The sequence below is a fragment of the Thamnophis sirtalis genome, unplaced genomic scaffold (genome assembly GCF_051295495.1).
Source record: "Thamnophis sirtalis isolate CommonGarterSnake01/CBP01778 unplaced genomic scaffold, rThaSir2_p1.2 scaffold_9, whole genome shotgun sequence".
Lineage (NCBI taxonomy): Eukaryota > Metazoa > Chordata > Lepidosauria > Squamata > Natricidae > Thamnophis > Thamnophis sirtalis.
Window position 1 is genome coordinate 75,075,718 of NW_028261389.1, and position 14,816 is coordinate 75,090,533.

The following is a 14,816-nucleotide window of genomic DNA, read 5'->3' on the forward strand; positions in this document are numbered from 1 at the left end:
CCAAAAACATCTTGGCAACAAGTAATTTTGCATTTGTTGTGTTACCAAGATAGATAATAGAATGGAATAGAATCATAAAATACGGAATGGAATGGGATAGAATAGAATAGAATAATAAAATACAGAATAGAATGGAATGGAATAGAATCATAAAATACAGAATGGAATGGGATAGAATAGAATAGAATAATAAAATACAGAATAGAATGGAATGGAACAGAATAGAATAACAAAATACAGAATGGAATGGGATAGAATAGAATAGAATAATAAAATACGGAATGGAATGGAATAGAATAGAATCATAAAATATGGAAAGGAATGGAATGGAATATAACAGAATAATAAAATACAGAATGGAATGGGATAGAATAGAATAGAATAATAAAATACAGAATAGAATGGAATGGAATAGAATAGAATAACAAAATACAGAATGGAATGGGATAGAATAGAATAGAATAATAAAATACAGAATGGAATGGAATAGAATAGAATCATAAAATATGGAAAGGAATGGAATGGAATATAACAGAATAATAAAATACAGAATGGAATGGGATAGAATAGAATAGAATAATAAAATACAGAATAGAATGGAATGGAATAGAATAGAATAACAAAATACAGAATGGAATGGAATGGGATAGAATAGAATAATAAAATACAGAATGAAATGGAATGGAACAGAATAGAATAACAAAATACAGAATGGAATGGGATAGAATAGAATAGAATAGAATAATAAAATACGGAATGGAATGGAATGGGATAGAATAGAATAGAATAATAAAATACAGAATAGAATGGAATGGAATAGAATAGAATAACAAAATACAGAATGGAATGGAATGGGATAGAATAGAATAATAAAATACAGAATGAAATGGAATGGAACAGAATAGAATAACAAAATACAGAATGGAATGGGATGGGATAGAATAGAATAGAATAGAATAATAAAATACAGAATGGAATGGAATAGAATAGAATCATAAAATATGGAAAGGAATGGAATATAACAGAATAATAAAATACAGAATGGAATGGGATAGAATAGAATAGAATAATAAAATACAGAATAGAATGGAATGGAATAGAATAGAATAACAAAATACAGAATGGAATGGAATGGGATAGAATAGAATAGAATAATAAAATACAGAATGAAATGGAATGGAACAGAATAGAATAACAAAATACAGAATGGAATGGGATAGAATAGAATAGAATAATAAAATACGGAATGTAATGGAATGGGATAGAATAGAATAGAATAATAAAATACAGAATGGAATGGAATGGAATGGAATCATAAAATATGGAAAGGAATGGAATGGAATAGAATAGAATAATAAAATACAGAATGGAATGGGATAGAATAGAATAATAAAATACAGAATAGAATGGAATGGAATAGAATAGAATAATAAAATACAGAATGGAATGGAATGGAATAGAATAGAATATGATAGAATAGGATATGGAAAAGAATAGAATAGAATAGATCTATCCTATCCCATCCTAGAAGAGAACAAAATAGAACAACAGAGTTGGAAGAGACCTCGGAGGTCTTCTAGTCCAACCCCTGCCTAGGCAGGAAACCCTACACCACTTCAGACAAATGTTTATCCCACATCTTCTTTAAAACATCCAGTGTTGAAGCATTCACAACTTCTGGAGGCAAGCAGTTCCACTGGTTAATTGTTTCAACTAGATAAACAAGACATGCTTATAAATTCCAACAATAGAACTTGAATCAAGGGAGATTTTACATTCATATCAAACAGTTACATTTATATTTACACAAGCGTTAAATAATTGTGAAATAGGTATTCCGAATCTTCAAGTCCACAATATTTTCAATCGCGGCCATAAGTTTCATATTTTACCTAGCATCCTTAGAGTATTCCAGCATTACCGAATGGAGATCACCACAAGATGTTGCTTCACAGCCAACGACAATCTGAAATGATTAAAATGAAATGCGTTTCCTCTTCAGTTTTGTCATTCGGTTTGGAACAATTTGTTCTCGTTGTCCATTCTGATAGTAGACCATTGCGTGTGTTTGTTCCAAAATAGGTAAAGGTTGCCCTCGCCTATACATGCTAGTCATTCCCGACTCTAGGGGGCGGTGCTCATCTCCCTTTCAAAGCTGAAGAGCCAGCGCTGTCCGAAGACGTCTCCATGGTCATGTGGCCGCCATGACTAAACGCCCACGGAACGTGGTCCCTATTTTTCTACTTGCACTTTTTACATGCTTTCGAACTGCTAGGTTGGCAAAAGCTGGGACAAGTAACGGGAGCTCACTCCGCTACCAGGCTCTAGGGATTCGAACCGCCGAACTGCTGACCTTTCTGATAGACAAGCTCAGCGTCTTAGGCACTGAGCCCCTTTGAGTTCTAGTCCTGCCTCAGCCATGAATGGCAGCTGGGTGACTTTGGGCCAATCCCTTTCTCTCAGCCCAACCCACTTCAAAGGGTTGTTGCGGGAAAAATAGGAAGTGAAAGGAGTATTAGGTATGGTCGCCACTTTGAGTTAACTTATAAAGTAATAAAGGCAGGACAAAAATCTAATAAATAGGCCCAAGATACCCTAGATCAGTGTTTTTCAACCTTTTTTGTGCAAAGGCACACTTTTTTCATGAAAAAAATCACGAGGCACACCACCATTAGAAAATGTTTAAAAAATTTAACTCTGTGCCTATATTGACTATATATAAAGTAATTCTCTTGAATCCTCCACGATTGTTGCTATGGGCGCACGCATGGGACGTCAGTGACGTCCCTGCGTGCGCTACCTCCCGGCGGTCCCTGCGTTTTTAAAGTAAACGCGGGGCCGCAGGGACTTAATAGAGGCCTCCCTGTGTCCCGAAAGCAACTTTCGGGACACAGAGATGTCCCGAGGCAAAAACACCCGGCGGGTGTTTTTCCCACGGCACACCTTACACTATGTCACGGCACACTAGTGTGCCGCGGCACAGTGGTTGAAAAACACTGCCCTAGATACTCTTTTGACCCACCATCTGCATATTCATCTTAATTTGATATTATTGTTCGATGCATTCATGTAAATTCCAAAAACTCTAAATAAGCAACGTATAGTAAATATGGGATAATCACTTGAACATCGATCAGAGTTTCAGGACAATTCTGATTAAAGTCGATGTTTTACTCCGAATGCGCAGAAATGCCTTCTTACTTTAAACTGTATCATGTATCCAGGTTGTATAATGAGCTCGCGGGAGGACAAGATATTATACGTCTGATCCTTCTTCTTATTTGGCCAGTAGAGATGGAAGGAGGGGTTACCGCAGAATCCCGCCGTCCTGACTGCATTTGGATAGAAACTCCAGTTTTCTTCGTGGGAGATCCCTTCTGTTAAGATCAAGGAGTGAAAACGAAGCAGAGAATTATTCGATGCAAACATAGACAGAATCGTTAAAACGTGTTTGTATATTCAGGATATATAAGCATCCTCCAAAGCCTAAGGGTTTGAGTTTGAGTTTGAGTTTTATTTCATTTGTATGCCGCCCTTTTCCCTGAAGGGACTCAGGGCGGCTCACAACTCAAGGGAAGAGGGATACAGACAGTTAACAACAACACAAAAACAATACATAGTTAAAACGCAACAATCATACCATTCGAGATAGGGGCAACGATTCTTTAGCCCCAGGCCTGTCGGAACAGCCAGGTTTTAAGGGCTATGCGGAAGGCCTGGAGGGTGGTGAGGGTGCAAATCTCCACGGGGAGTTCGTTCCAGAGGGTCGGAGCAGCCACAGAGAAGGCTCTCCTCCAGGTAGTCGCCAGTCGACACTGGCTGGCAGATGGAATTCGGAGGAGGCCTGCTCTGTGCGATCTAATCGGTCTGGTGGAGGTAAGGGGCAGATGATAGGCAACGCAATGTATCTAATGTGGTCAAATCTTCTATATATATAAAAATGGCACTCTGTATATGTGTGTGTGTTTGTGTGTGTGTGTTCTAGCATAACTCTGGAATGCCTTGAGCAATTTCAACCAAACTTGTTACACAGATGACTTACTCTGTGGAAAAAAAATACTGTGGGGGTAAGACACCTTTAATGTCCTTCGGGGGGGGTGTTCGTTAAGATATAGCGTGTTTTGCCTTAAAATGGCTTCTACTGTACTGCCTTAAAATGGCTTCTACTGTACAGTGCAGTGGAGTTGCCATGGTAATAGCCTTTCCTGTGTAATACAGAATTGGGATAAATAAATACCGGGGCAGCGCCAGGTTATCAGCTAGTTATAAATAATTAAGACTATCTTCCCAGTTATCCAATTCTTTGTAAATATGGGGTGTTAATTCAGAGAATTGAAGATGCTGAGAAACAAGAGGAGAAGAAGAATTTTATTACAATATCAGAAAAGGATAACGGAGTTCTCTACATTCACCATCCAAATCCTTGTATGAATTTTTAGATCAATCAACAGTCCGTGGACTATGAACAGGTAATCCTTTGACTTGCAATAATTCATTGAGTGACCATTCCAAGTTACAATGGCACTGAAAAATATGACTTATGACCATTTTTCACACTTACGACCTTTGTGACATCCCCCTGGTCACATGATCAAAATTCAGGCGCTTGACGTCTGACTCATATTTATGATTGTTGCAGTGTTCCGGGGTCACATAATAACCTTTTGAAACCTTCTGACCAGCAAACTCAATGGAGAAGTCAGATTCACTTAACAATATATTCACTTTATCTATCATCCATCTATCTATCTATCTATCTATCTATCTATCTATCTATCTATCTATCTATCTATCTATCTATCATCTATCTATCTATCTACTATCTATCTATCTATCTATCTATCTATCTATCATCAATATATATATATATATATATATATATATATATATATATATATATATATATATATATATATATATATATATATATATATATATATATATATATATATATATATATATATACTTAAAGTCACAACCCCTGGTATGCCCAAATGTCTTCCTTTATTTATTTATCAGCATAAATAAAAACACACATATATATATATATATATATATACATACATACATACATACATACATACATACATACATACATACATACATACATATATATATATATATATATATATATATATATATATATATATAATCTATCTATCTATCTATCTATCTATCTATCTATCTATCTATCTATCTAATCTAATCTTCTGGCACTAAAAAAAGGGTAAATGTTTCCCCTAGGGGACGATACTAATCTCCATTTATTAGCCAAAGGAGCCCATGTGGTCAGAAGACACTTCTATGGTCTTCTGGCCAGTATGACTATATGGAACACAGTAACCTTCCCACCGAAGTGGTACCTATTCATCTACTTGCATTTGCATTCTATCGAACTGCTATGTGAGCAGGAGCCAGAGATGGTATTCTATCGGTTCGGACCAATTCACGCAGATATGACCTGCCCAGCAGCCCTGATTCTATTTCATCCTATTCAGGGACATTTTTTTAGCAAAGCGCATGCACAGAAGGCCGGGCACATGCGTGCACAGAGCGCGTATGAACCGGTAGCGAAGGTAAGTGAAAACCATCCCAGGCAGGAGCTGAGGCAAGAACGGGAACTCACCCCATCTGCACAGTGCTCGGGTCTCGAACCTGGGCCGTCAGCTTAGCGTCTTTAACTGCTAAGCCATCGCACCCTCGTAGTAACTTTTTGGGTAAGAAATTAATTCACTATGTGATTCTTACCATCATCAAATGTGTCCACCAGTTGACTTGGATTGATTTCTGCTCCGCCAATCAGTATATTATCCAGGGCCCACTGAGCACGATCAAACCCCGAAACAACAATGCCGTTGTTAATTACAAATGGTTGCCACCAGCGTAGTCGAGTTGTGTTGGTCAGAGCCTCTTCTGGGAGCAGAATATAATCGTGCCTGATGGAGATATATTTCTGATAATCCATCTCATGTAGTAATGTCCACGATATTCCTATATTATGTTGGTTCAAGATAAAGAAAGAATTAATACATGTCTGAAAGAAAGAATTAATAAATGTCGGAGATTCCTTGCGGAGTTCTGAACAGCTGATTTGTGATGTGGGCTGCCCTTTTATAAAATGAGAATTTTAGACTAATTGAAATATTTGTTAGGTGTTGTGGCCCAGGAGGTGCCGTTGGAGCTGCTACCAGTCTCCGACAGCGAGGAGCCCTCTGAGTCGGCTCTGGAGGATGTGGAGGACCCTGAACAGGGTTCCAACTCCGAGCAGAGCGCAGAGAGGCTGGTTGGCCACCAGGAGGCACCTGAGCCTTGGACCAGTGGGGAGGAGACAAGGGAGAGTGAGCCAGAGGCCAGTAGTGAGTTGTTCCTGGATGCACGCCATCGAAGAGCTACTAGGCGTCAGGAACAATTACACAACTACAGGAGGTGATTGCACTCAGCTGGTGGTCATTAGGCTCCTCTCCAGACTATAAAAAGCTACTTGTGCACACGCCCCTCTTTGCAGAAGTCAACGCAGGATTGAATGTCGGAGGACAGTACTGAGAGCTTGGCAGGCTGGATTGCTGCCAAGCCTTATCTGTGTTTATTGCTGCCTGAGTTTGTCTGAGTTGCTGCCAAGGTCCTTATCTGTTTGTTTTGCTTGGCTTTCAGCCACCGAGGTTTTGGTGTCTTGTTATTAAAGGACATTCCATTTAAGTTTGTCTCGGCATTCGTTACTGGATGGAGGAGAGGGTCAGAACAGTTAGGTATCATATAAATCACTTGCCTCCATCTGTTGAGTAATCCAGTAGAACTCCTTCCTTTCGACATGTTGGTCTATGACAAGTGGTCATGTTGTTTTCACTCCCTATTCTTCCAAAGTATTGTAGAAACCTGGATTTAAAAAAATGCATCACTAAGTATATACTTTAATAATGTGCTGGAAGAAACTGCATGTGGGTTTAAGTTCTGGATACTTCCCTTTCTCATGAGGGACTCATGGAGCACAGCCTGAGACTTCGTGGGTTACTTAAATACGTTAAAACTCCTACTTTGATGTCTAGACACTGATATCATTATTGTGGGAAAAGTGAATTTCAGAAACTCGATGTTTGATTAGAGCTAGACTAGATCAGCCATCTACAAAAGCTATTTATATGGAGCCTTTTCCAAACCTTCCTTCTACAATTTACTCCTTTTATTGCATTTTTGGTGTGGCCTGCTGGCCACTGCCCCCCCCAGCAGCCAAATCAGAGGAGGAGGAGGAAGAGGAGGAGGGGGAGGGGGAGGAGGTGTGGGAGTCAGGGCCAGCATCAAGGCAATCTGAGAGTCCGAGAGGGAAGAAGGAATGGAGCTGTTAGAAAGAGAGAGAGAGAGAGAGAGAGAGAGAGAGAGAGAGAGAGAGAGAGAGAGGGAGGGAGGGAGGGAGGGAGGGAGGGAGAGAGAGAGAGAGAGAGAGAGAGAGATGGAGGCGGAGCTGGGCTGTCCATCAGCCCTCAGATGGAGAGTCAACATCCCCCAGGACTGGAGGTGGCTGATGAGGAAGAGGAGGAACAGCTGGGCCCAATGCCTGATGCATGGATGTGCAGAAGGCAGAGGAGAGGGGAGTAGTGGAAATCTATGGGCTGGTCCTTGGGACAGAAGTGCCACCACTCTTAGCGAGGCCCCAATTTAGCTCTGGGGATGTGCAGAAGGCAGAGGAGAGGAGAGCAGTGGAAATCTATGGGCTGGTCCTTGGGACGGAAGAGCCACCACTGCTAGCAAAGCCCCACCTTAACTCTGGGGATAAAAGGCAGGGGGCAGAGATGGATAGATGTGGCAGAGGAGAGGAGAGCAGTGGAAATCTATGGGCCGGTCCTTGGGCCGGAAGAGCCACTGCTGCTAGTGAAGCCCCACCCTAGCTCTGGGGATAAAAGGCAGGGCGCAGAGATGGATAGATGTGGCAGAGGAGAGGAGAGCAGTGGAAATCTATGGGCCGGTCCTTGGGATGGAAGAGCCACCGCTGCTAGTGAAGCCCCACCCTAGCTCTGCGGATAAAAGGCAGTGGGCGGAGATGAATAGATGTAGAAGACAACTATTCATCTTCCGGCCAGACGGACTTGTTAGCCTGAGAGATAAACTGAGAGATAAGATAGCTGGTGCTCCTAATAAAGCAATAATTTATTTAAACATAGAGGGTTTGTCGTGTTTGGGGAGCTGGGTCAGAACAATTTTGGGGGGCAAAATCCATCCGTGGATTGCATAATTTAAAGGCTACTCCTTTCAACCGAGATAATTTTAAAAAGTGCATAGACTTTAGGGCTGCAGCGAGAGCAACCTTCAACAAGATGAATTATATATGGTCCAGCTTCGGAAGGGTGGGTAATTTATTAAATTATTAATAACTTTCCACGAGGCTAGCTGACGGATGTGGTCAGCTGGGGAAATAAGTCCTTCCTTCCCTTCCTTCCTGAGTCGAAATTTTAAGGATGAAAGATTTATGCCCCGTGGCACCGTCCCCTTCGCCTTCCGGAGTCACACCATGGTTATTATTGGTCGCTAACCGTCATTCAAACGGATGAGCTACGTTCACCTCTATGAGGTAAGCTGACCTACTTTGCGCCCCGCAGGTCCAGGTCTTGAGTCATTGCCTGCCTCACTGTTGGTCCCCCAAAATATAGAGCCGTGTCCTCGGCCAGGACCCCACATTCCAGGCAGGCCAGTCCGCCTTCCAGGGACATCCATAAATCAGGGCGAATTTCTTCGTTGTCAAAACGCTCCTTCAAGAAGGTCTGGTGAGGGATTGCAAGATATGAAAATATAGGCTGATGGGCTGTTTTCCTCTTTCAGGTGAAATGTTCAGAAAAATACAGTTCCGTCATTCCTCTTTCTACTCTTCTTTCCCCCTGCCCCTTTCCTTCCTTTCCTTCCTTCCTTCCTTCCTTCCTTCCTTCCTTCCTTCCTTCCTTCCTTCCTTCCTTCCTTCCTTCCTTCCTCTCTTCTCCCTTCCCTTCTCTTCCCTTCTCTTCTCCCCATTCTATACCAGAAAAATACAATTCCTTCATTCCTCTTCCTACCCTTTTTTCCTCCCTCCCCTTTCTTTCTTTCCTTCCTTCCTTCCTTCCTTCCTTCCTTCCTTCCTTCCTTCCTCTCTTCTCCTCCCTTCCCTTCCCTTCTCCCCATTCTATACCAGAAAAATACAGTTCCTTCATTCCTCTTCCTACCCTTCTTTCCTCCCTCCCCTTTCCTTCCTTCCTTCCTTCCTTCCCTCCTTCCTTCCTTCCTCTCTTCTCCTTTCTCTTTCCTTCTCTTCCCTTCCCCCATTCTATACTAGAAAAATACAGTTCCTTCCTTCCTCTTCCTACCCTTCCTCCCTCCCTCCCCTTTCCTTCCTTCCTTCCTTCCTTCCTTCCTTCCTTCCTTCCTTCCTTCCTTCCTTCCTTCCTTCCTTCCTTCCTTCCTCTCTTCTCCCTTCTCTTCCCTTCCTTTCTCTTCCCTTCCCTTCTCCCCATTCTATGCCACAAAAATACAGTTCCTTCATTCCTCTTCCTACCCTTCTTTCCTCCCTCCCCTTTCCTTCCCTTCTCTTCCCGAAATAGATTCTGGAATAATAAAGTTGTGTTTTCTGCAGAAATGTAATCCAAATGCATTTTAAAAGGTAAAGGTTTCCCCTCTCCAGTCGTGTTGGAGTCTAAGGAACAGTGCTCATCTCTATTTCTAAGTTGAGGGAGCCAGCATTGTCTGAAGACAATTTCCATGGTCAGGTGGCCAGCATGACTATATGCCAAGGTGTACAGAACGCTGTTGCCTTCTCAACAAAGTGGTACCTATTTATCTATTTGCATTTACATGCTTTCGAAGTGCTTGGTGGGCAGGAACTGGGGCAGGAACGGGAGCTCGGCCCACTGCATGGTGCTGGGGTATCGAACCCGGATTGTCAGCTTCCCTGCAGACAAGGTCAGCGTTTTTAACTGCTGAGCCGCCACGTCCCTAAATACATATTAGTCAGACCCCAAACCAAGAATGACAGGTGGTAATTCCTCCAAGCTGTTCCTTATCGTTTCGCATCTACAGACAGAATCTTGCCAGACTGTACTATCTGCATCTCCAATATACTCTGTACTGTTAGGGAGGACCCGTCCCCACCCTCTTTCTCTCACACAAAATATTGGGGCTGAGATGCCTCTTACTTTCCAAGTTTCCAAGTTTAATAAAATTTGTATGCCGCCCACTCCCATTGGGACTCTGGGCGGCTCACAACAAGACAAAGAGACATTTAAAATTTAAAAATAAAAAATACAATATTAAAATTCCACATCATCCATACCATCTAAGTGGGGCTGGATATCAATCAACAAGCCCAGGCCTGCCGGAACAGCCGGGTCTTGACGGCTTTACGGAAGGCCGGGAGAGTGGTAAGGGTCCGGATCTCAGCGGGTAGATCGTTCCACAGGGCCGGCGCAGCAACAGAGAAGGCCCTCCCCCGGGGAGCCGCCAGCTTCTCTGGAATGCAGTCCCTCCCTCCTGGGAATCTGCCCCCTCATTACATTCCCTCACAATGCTTTTATAATAGTTCATGATACGCCGCTGATGGTGAACTTTTTCAGCACCGCACGCTGAAAAGGGAGCACTTTACGCACGCTCGTCTGGGCCGCAACCGGGAAGAGGAGATGCCCAGGGGGCATGCATATGCCGGAAAATAAACTTCTGGTTTCCGGCCCGTGCATGTGTGCTGGCCAGCGAGTCTTCTGGTTACTGCCATGCATGCCCCAAATCAGCTGGCCAGCACGCATGCTCGTGCTGAAAAATGGAAGACCAGCTCCTCCGGTTACTGAGACTGCGGCACGCAGAAAATGCGCACCACAAACCCAGAAGAGGAACGGGTGACGCCGCATGTGCCAGGCGACATGGCTGTCTGTGTGCTACTTCGGGCACGCATGCCATCGGTTCGCCATCATGGTGATATGATACTACTTTGAGTGCAAAGATTTAGCTTATTTGCATTGCTTTCCGTGGTCCAAATGCTCTTTAAGTACCTTCAGAGGATGGGTCAAGTAACAATTCGGCCCGGAGTATCCAGGGTCGCAAATGCACTGCTCTCGCAAGCAATCGCCATGGCCTTGGCAGTTTTCGACACAACCAGGCCCAAGGTAGAAATTGTCAATGGCCCACTGCATATCGGAGTACTTCTGATAAAACCTGAATCTCACTGGACTGCAAGAAAACAGAAGAAGAAGAAGCTGAGATTATTACACACAACTTTTTTTTTGGGGGGGGGGGTCAATTCATTTTTCTGTTTGTCTGTAAGGTTCTTAACTAATTTTAGTTTTAGTTAAATGTAGTTTCGTTTTAGTTCTTTCTTTGTTTATTTACAATCCTGCAACTTCTCCGTGTTCTTCCATTTTTCCTACCACCTTGGGCCCAGTTTCTAATGGTTCATCTGCAAATGCTTGCAATTTATATTTTCCTTTTTAAAAAATTTTCCACGCCTTTTATTTCTAAACCTTGTCTAATATTTATTTTATTATATTTATTCTAATATCTTGTCTAATATAGGATCTTGACAAACTTGAAGACTGGGCACTATCTAATAAAATGAAATTCAAGGGTGAAAAGAGTAAGGTTCTACATTTAGGCAAGAAAAACGAAATGCATAGGTACACAGTATAGGTGGCGCCTCGCTCAGTAGTAGTAACTGTGAGAGGGATCTTGGAGTCCTAGTGGACAACCATTTAAATATGAGCCAGCTGTGTGCAGCAGCTGCCAAAAAAGCCAACACAGTTCTAGGCTGCATAAACAGAGGGATAGAATCGAGATCACGCGAAGGGTTAATACCACTTTATAATGCCTTGGTAAGGCCACACTTGGAATACAGCATCCAGTTTTGGTTGCCATGATGTAGAAAAGATTTGGAGACTCTAGAAAGAGTGCAGAGAAGAGCAACAAGGATGATTAGGGGACTGGAGACTAAAATATATGAAGAACGGTTGCAGGAACCGTTTTGTTATCTGGTATGACTAGTTTAATGAAAAGAAGGACTAGGGGAGACATGATAGCAGTCTTCCAATATCTCAGGGGTTGCCACAAAGAACAAGAAGCAATGGGTGGAAACTAATCAAGGAGAGAAGCAACTTAGAACTGAGGAGAAATTTCCTGACAGTTAGAACAATTAATCAGTAGAACAACTTGCCTCCAGAAGTTGTGAATGCCCCAACACTGGAAGTCTTTAAGAAGATGTTGGAGAGCCATTTGTCTGAAACGGTATAGAGTTTCCTGCCTAGGCAGGGGGTTGGACTAGAAGACCTCCAAGGTCCCTTCCAACTCTGCTATTGTATTGTATTATTGTATTTCTGTTTAGCACTTCCAATGTCAATATAAATAGTAAATATAAATGGCACGATTTATAGGCCACGATTTCTAGAAAATATGCTTTCTCAGTTCTGGAAAACTTTGCAAGATAGAGTTCAAGTTAAAAAGAAAGGATTGCATTGAAAATGGTGAATTTGTCTCCGTTGAAATTTTTGAAGGGAAATTAAATCAGGTAGTCCTTGAGTTAGGGCCACAGCTCAGCCTAAAATTTCCATGGCAAACGAGACAGCTGTTTTGAGCGAGCCTTGCCCCATTTAACAACCTTTCTTAGTCACATTTGTTAAGTGAATCTCTGCATTGGTTAAATTAGTAGCATGGTTGTTAAGTGAATCACAAAAGGCGATCCTATGACCCCAGGGATGCTGCAACCGTCATAAGTACATGCCAATTGCCAAGTGTCCAAATTTTGTGACCACGGAGATGCTGTAATGGTTGTAAATGTGAAAAATGGTCATAAGTGACTTTGTTTCAGTGCTGCCGTAACTTCAGATGATTACTAAATGAACAGTTGTAAGTCGAGGACTACTTGAATGGGAAAACCAGCCCTTCAGTATTTCCGGTCCCGGTTTTCTGGCTTTTAACCAACGGATGGAGAGTTTTTGGAAACGCGAAAACTTTCAACTCATTTACACAATGTTCCAATCTCTCCTTCTTCGGTACATTGTAGGCCCCCCCCCTCCCTTGTTATGATGCCATGCCTCTATTTGATAATTAATTATAAAGGTAAAAGTTCCCATCGCACATGCGTACTAGTCATTCCTGACTCTAGGGGGCGGTGCTCATCTCCGTTTCAAAGCCAAAGAGCCAGCGCTGTCCGAAGACGTCTCCGTGGTCATATGGCCGGCACAACCAAACACTGAAGGCACACGGAACCTTCCCACCAAAAGTGATTCCTATTTTTCTACTTGCATTTTTTACATGCTTTTGAACTGCTAGGTTGGCTGAAGCTGGGAGAAATTAACGGGAGCTCACTCGGTTATGCGGCGCTAGGGATTCGAACCGCCGAACTGCTGACCTTTCTGATCGACAAGCTCAGCGTCTTAGCCACTGAAGTATAGTTTCCTACTTACTTTCCTACTAGGTTTTCAGGCAATGGGTACGTTATCCTTTTCCATCCTTTGGTCGGAAAGAAGACCGAGGGCTGGGAAACGGCCCCCGAGCACTTAGGGTCGGCAGGCAAACATTGAGGGATGAGGTATCTCCAACTCACGCCAAAATCGGTGGAGTATTGTACGTGGACTTGGTTCTGAGCAATTTTTTCAGAGGTTTTACATCCGACGGAAATCTAAGGGGTGCAAAAACACGAATGCATTTTGTTTTTTTAAAAAAAAAAATCAGCGAAAATTAATTCAGATCTTAATGCATTAAAAAACAATGTTAATTCAACGGAAGAGAATATTTGTAGGTCAAGGTTCAAATGAGGGACCATCGGTGAATTAGTGGGCTGCTCCGCCAGAGGCCAACAGGGCTGGTGACAGACTCAGACAGTGAGGAGGTTGGGGGGGAACATGGTCCAGTCCTGGAGTCTGGGGAAGGCTCTGATGAGGGCTCTGCTTCGGAGGCAGAGAGGGGGCCAGGGCTGTCTGACAGTTATCAGTTGCCTTCAGAGTTGGAAATCAGTGGGGCAGAAGAACAGCTGGAGCCTGTTATCAATGTGCGCATGCACCAAGCTGCCATGAGAAGGGAACAGCTAAGGAACAAGGGTCGACCTGGGAGTAAAGCCACAGGTGGACGGTGAATGGCCCCTCCCATAGGGAATAAAGAGGAGCAGAGGGGGAGTGGAGTTTTCAGGAGACAATTAGTTCAATTCATTTGGGTGAAGATCTGTTCCTGACTTCTTGCCAAGTAATTGCTGCTACAGCATGGCGTTTAGAAGATATCGGCCTGGCAGCTCTCCAATCTTGATAAAGGTCTGTGGTTGTGAAATCTCATGAAAGACTGTTGACCAGGACTTTGTTGGAGAGGAATTCACTGTAAACTAAAAAGAGGTGTTTTTTTTAATCGGGACGAGGAGTCGGCTTCCTGCTTTTGGGAAGCCTAGGTCAGAACAATTAGTGAACACTGCTAGCCTATATCACCCAATATCTTTCCACGTGGTACTCCGTGAACTTAGCCCATCATTCTGTGGTGGGATTCAGCCGGTTCGCACCTATTCGGGAGAACCGGTTGTTAACTTTCTAAGCAGTTTCGGAGAACCGGTGGTTGGAAGAAATCTCCTTTCGTTTTCTTCCACTTTACAGGGCTAATCCTGCAAGGAAGGCAGGAAGGAAACATCCTGGTGTTGTTTATAGCCTAATCTTTATTGCCCTGCTTACAGAAACTGCCTCTCCGGTTAACCCTTATTACATTGTAACAGCTAAGGTGAAGCGCCCATCGACGTGAGTGATGTTGAGTTGGCCACGCCCACCCGGTCACATGACCACCGAGCCACCCCCTACCCAGCTGGTCATTTGGAGGGGTTCAATTTATTTTCCGAAGCACCAGAAGGC

The 14,816-nt window shown here is 42.9% G+C and overlaps 1 protein-coding gene across 1 annotated transcript in view; it reads right to left on the minus strand.

The window, feature by feature from the left end:
* Positions 1-14,816, minus strand: part of RELN (reelin) — a 389,713-nt gene that overhangs the window by 25,288 nt on the left and 349,609 nt on the right. Inside the window, exons 52-58 of the mRNA XM_087722293.1 lie at positions 13,398-13,612; positions 10,995-11,172; positions 8,575-8,750; positions 6,767-6,873; positions 5,749-5,991; positions 3,202-3,377; positions 1,893-1,966 (exon numbers count right to left, since the gene is read on the minus strand). Of these exons, the coding sequence (XP_087578419.1) occupies positions 1,893-1,966; positions 3,202-3,377; positions 5,749-5,991; positions 6,767-6,873; positions 8,575-8,750; positions 10,995-11,172; positions 13,398-13,612 (1,169 nt within the window). The remainder of the gene's footprint in view (positions 1-1,892; positions 1,967-3,201; positions 3,378-5,748; positions 5,992-6,766; positions 6,874-8,574; positions 8,751-10,994; positions 11,173-13,397; positions 13,613-14,816) is intronic.